Below are 4,056 nucleotides of genomic sequence, written 5' to 3' on the forward strand. Positions count from 1 at the left end.
TGTGTGTGTGTGTGTGTGTGTGTTGTGTGTGTGTGTGTGTGTATGTATCAAAGTTCGTGGGATGGAAGGAAGAGGACAAAGGGTTCGGCTGGACTGCTGACAGGTTTATTAAACAAAAATAACTAAAAGGTTGCAAACACCCAAACGGTGACTCTTATTCTGACACTTCAAAAGTGCTTTCGTTTCACTCTTTCCGGCTCGGGTCAGCAGTCCGTCTCTCTCTCGCTTGCTTCCATCTCTCCTGGAGTTTTATACTCTCTCTATGCCAATGCCCCCCCCCCCCCCCCCCCCGGAGAGGTAGTCGGCCACCACCATCTGAACACCCGGCCTGTGGATCACCTTGAACTTAAAAGACTGAAGAGCTAGATACCAACGAGTGATCCGCTTGTTGGTATCCTTCATGCGGTGGAGCCACTGCAGCGGAGCGTGGTCCGAACAGAGGGTGAACTCCCATCTCAGGAGATAATAGCAGAGGGTGAGGACGGCCCATCTGATGGCAAGGCACTCTTTCTCGATGGTGCTGTACTTAGCCTCTCTCTTTGAGAGCTTCCGGCTAATGTACAGCACCGGCTGTTCCTCCCCCTCTATCTCCTGGGACAGGACTGCCCCCAGCCCCCTGTCCGACGCATCTGTCTGCAACAGAAAAGGGAGAGAAAAATCAGGAGAGTGTAACAACGGCCCGCCACACAGAGCAGCCTTGACCTGAATAAAGGCCTGCTGACACGGCTCCGTCCACTGGACCGTATCTGGCACCTCCTTTTTAGTAAGGTCAGTCAAAGGGCTGGTGAGGTCCGAATAATTAGGAATAAACCGTCTATAATATCCCGCCAGCCCCAAGAACTGCCTTACCTCCTTTTTGGTCTTGGGATGTGGGCAGGTCGCAATAGCGGCTGTCTTATCAATTTGGGGATGCACCTGCCCATGCCCCAAGTGGAAGCCCAGATACCTTACTTCCACACGCCCAATCGCACACTTCTTTGGGTTGGCCGTGAGCCCCGCTCCCCTCAGCGACCTCAGGACAGCCCTCAGATGCTGCATATGCCGCTACCAATCATTACTAAATATAATGATATCATCTAGGTAGGCAGCTGCATACGCAGCATGGGGCCACAGAATCCTATCCATGAGGCGCTGAAAGGTAGCTGGGGCCCCGAACAAGCCAAACGGAAGGGTAACAAATTGGTGCAATCCAAACGGCGTTGTGAAAGCTGTCTTTTCTCTGGACAATGGAGACAAAGGGATCTGCCAATAGCTACTATTAGATTCTTCTATTACCCCCATGTCAAGCATAGCACCTAATTCAGCCTGAACTACTTTTTTCTTGTGCTCAGGTAAACGATACGGCCGGCTGCGAACTACCACGCCCGGCTCGGTCTCGATATGGTGCTGAATCAGGTTAGTACGGCCCGGTAGGGGCGCGAAGACGTCGGCGAACTCTGCCTGCAATTTCGTTAATTCAGTGAGTTGGGACGGCAAAAGGTGATCTCCACCTGGAGCCAGGGCAAGGGATTGTGGTTTGATATTCGCCTCTGGCCCGAGATCATCCTCTCCGCCAATCACGGTTCCACATCATTCCATTTTTTTAGGAGATTGAGGTGGTAGATCTGACGGAACCAGTTCATATCGGACCGTATTACCTCATAATCGAGATCTCAGACCTGTCGTGCAACCTCAAACGGTCCCTGCCACTTAGCCATTAATTTGGAGCTCGACGTTGGGAGTAATACAAGTACGGATAGGAGAGCGGGAGGGCAGGTCATTGTGTAAATAGCACAAATAAATAAAAATTAACGAACATATAAATTAGACAATTTCAAACAGGGCCCACTGGTACAACCTTAACCTTCAACCTTCGCTTGTGGAATGTGGAATTAGTTTACAGCTTTTTCAAGCAGTTTGAAAAAGCTGTAAAAGGATGCAGCACAATAAATTTACAAAGTAATGCAAAATCTAGTCCAAAGGCTCAAAATAAACTGCAGTGTTGAAAATACGGTAGCATAAAATAGCGTTTTTTGAGAATATGTCTGTATGTTGTCATTGTCAATTCCTACAATCTCAGTTTGTTATTTATGTGACATACTCCTCTCCATCTGGCACTGAAAATATCTAATTACCTTTGTATCAGACGACACAATCCAATCCAAGGTCTTGTGGATTTGCAAATGGAAAGATTGAGAGATAGTGAAAGCAGAGCAAACATTCAACCTTGATACTTGATACTGTGTGATTATAGAAGAGATTAATGACAGCGTTAATTACAGGTTAATTTATGTGTTAGTAAACCATTTATGCTTAACTAACAATCTGAATGCTTGAATAAAAAAACCAAAACAAAATAAACAAATGTTTTCTGTACAAGTTTTTTTTTTTTTTTTTATCAACAATGTGAACGATGCAAGTCAGAGATCTCAAAGATAAAATATTGTTTATTGAAACCACAGTACGTTCAGTTCTTTTCTTCATTTGCCTAATGGATTACTAGGTCAGCAAGGGAACAGTCACAGACTTGGTCATGCGTTCACACACACAAGCACACACACAAAACGGGGCAGACATAAGCAAGGTATAAAAGGTAACTATACCTATTTCTGAGCAGAGGGATTGATCACATCTTGCAGGAAGTCAAGAACAAAGGTAATTTTTCAAAATAAATATTTGTGAGCTCAAAGAGTACATTTAAAATGTACAAATGGGAAATTCTGAGAAGAATTATCCATGAATGTATTTATTGAATTTTGAAAATATGAGTCCAGTTCTGTAAAGTATATTCTATTTTAGTGTTTTTTTTTTTTTTTGTTTGTTTTTTTTTCCTTTCTTCTATTATAGCAACCATGTTTTGGACAAGATATGCTGGAGCAAGTATTTTATTGTTTTTAATGCTTATTCATCTTGGTCAACTGTATCCAAGAAATTACATGAATAACTGTAAGTTAATAATAACCAATGATTATATTTTGATACTTCATATGGGACCTTTTCCTTTACTATTATTTTTATTTTATTTTATGCAAGTTGGATGTGAGGAGTGCAAACTCAAAGAGAACAACATTTTCTCAAAACCTGGGGCTCCTGTCTATCAGTGTATGGGATGCTGTTTTTCTAGGGCTTACCCTACGCCCCTGAGGTCCAAGAAAACCATGCTTGTTCCAAAAAACATCACATCAGAAGCTACATGCTGTGTAGCCAAAGAAGTTAAACGGGTAAAATGTGCAATTCTATATAATATTGTTTCATTATGTTATATATAGGCTTAACAAATATTGTATTTGTTTGTAGGTGCTTGTCGATGATGTCAAACTAGTGAACCACACAGACTGCCACTGCAGCACCTGTTACTATCATAAGTCTTAAAAAATATTGAAGCATTCAAGATTTGCTTGTGTCTGCCTAAAACTAGTTATGTTCCCATCTACCTGTCATTTTATGCCAATTATTAGAATTTTGTTTGTTGTGCATATTTACTTTTCTACCATGCAAATTTCTTCAAAACATTTTCAAAGCTGAGTGTTGTTTTACACCACTTCTTTTCCAAAAGTTTGCCATCATTATTGTATTTATTATAATGTTTTTTTCATAAAAAAATGCAAAAAAGCATAATCACTGCGCTTGATGTTAGTTTGAGCCCTCCTTTACTGGTAATTGCAATTATTGTCAATTATCACTTGTCATCTTGCTGTTGTAAGATTGTTCAAATCCACAACTTAAATAAAATCTATTATTGCTTGTGACAGTTTTTGTGTTTCATTTTTTTTCTCAATTTTTTTGCTTTATCCGTATATATAGATGAAGACTGAAATTACTTCACACTTACAAATAAAGGTTTCAAATGGATTTATACTTTGAAGTCATTGAAGAACCATTTTGGAAGAAAAAGTTTCAGTAAATACTTTTAAAAACTTTTTTTTTATCTCTCTCTCTCTCTCTCTCTCAGTGTGAGGAACATTTTAATCAAAACCCATGAAAAAGACTTCAGCCTGATGCCATACTGGAACAAACTCCCACACATGCTGAGAGAAACTCAGCCAATGCAGACCTGGTTTGTGATGTTCAGTCATG

At 41.0% G+C, this 4,056-nt stretch overlaps 1 protein-coding gene across 1 annotated transcript; it reads left to right on the forward strand.

Moving 5' to 3' along the window:
- Window positions 1-2,432: 2,432 nt before the first annotated feature.
- Window positions 2,433-3,693, forward strand: LOC113095973 (glycoprotein hormones alpha chain 2). Its single transcript, XM_026261341.1, has 4 exons — window positions 2,433-2,634; window positions 2,827-2,925; window positions 3,013-3,200; window positions 3,277-3,693. Exons 2-4 carry the CDS (start codon window positions 2,832-2,834, stop codon window positions 3,349-3,351), a joined length of 357 nt encoding a protein of 118 aa, XP_026117126.1. The 5' UTR covers window positions 2,433-2,634; window positions 2,827-2,831; the 3' UTR covers window positions 3,352-3,693.
- Window positions 3,694-4,056: the final 363 nt, after the last annotated feature.

This window comes from Carassius auratus, unplaced genomic scaffold (genome assembly GCF_003368295.1).
Source record: "Carassius auratus strain Wakin unplaced genomic scaffold, ASM336829v1 scaf_tig00215827, whole genome shotgun sequence".
Taxonomy (NCBI): domain Eukaryota; kingdom Metazoa; phylum Chordata; class Actinopteri; order Cypriniformes; family Cyprinidae; genus Carassius; species Carassius auratus.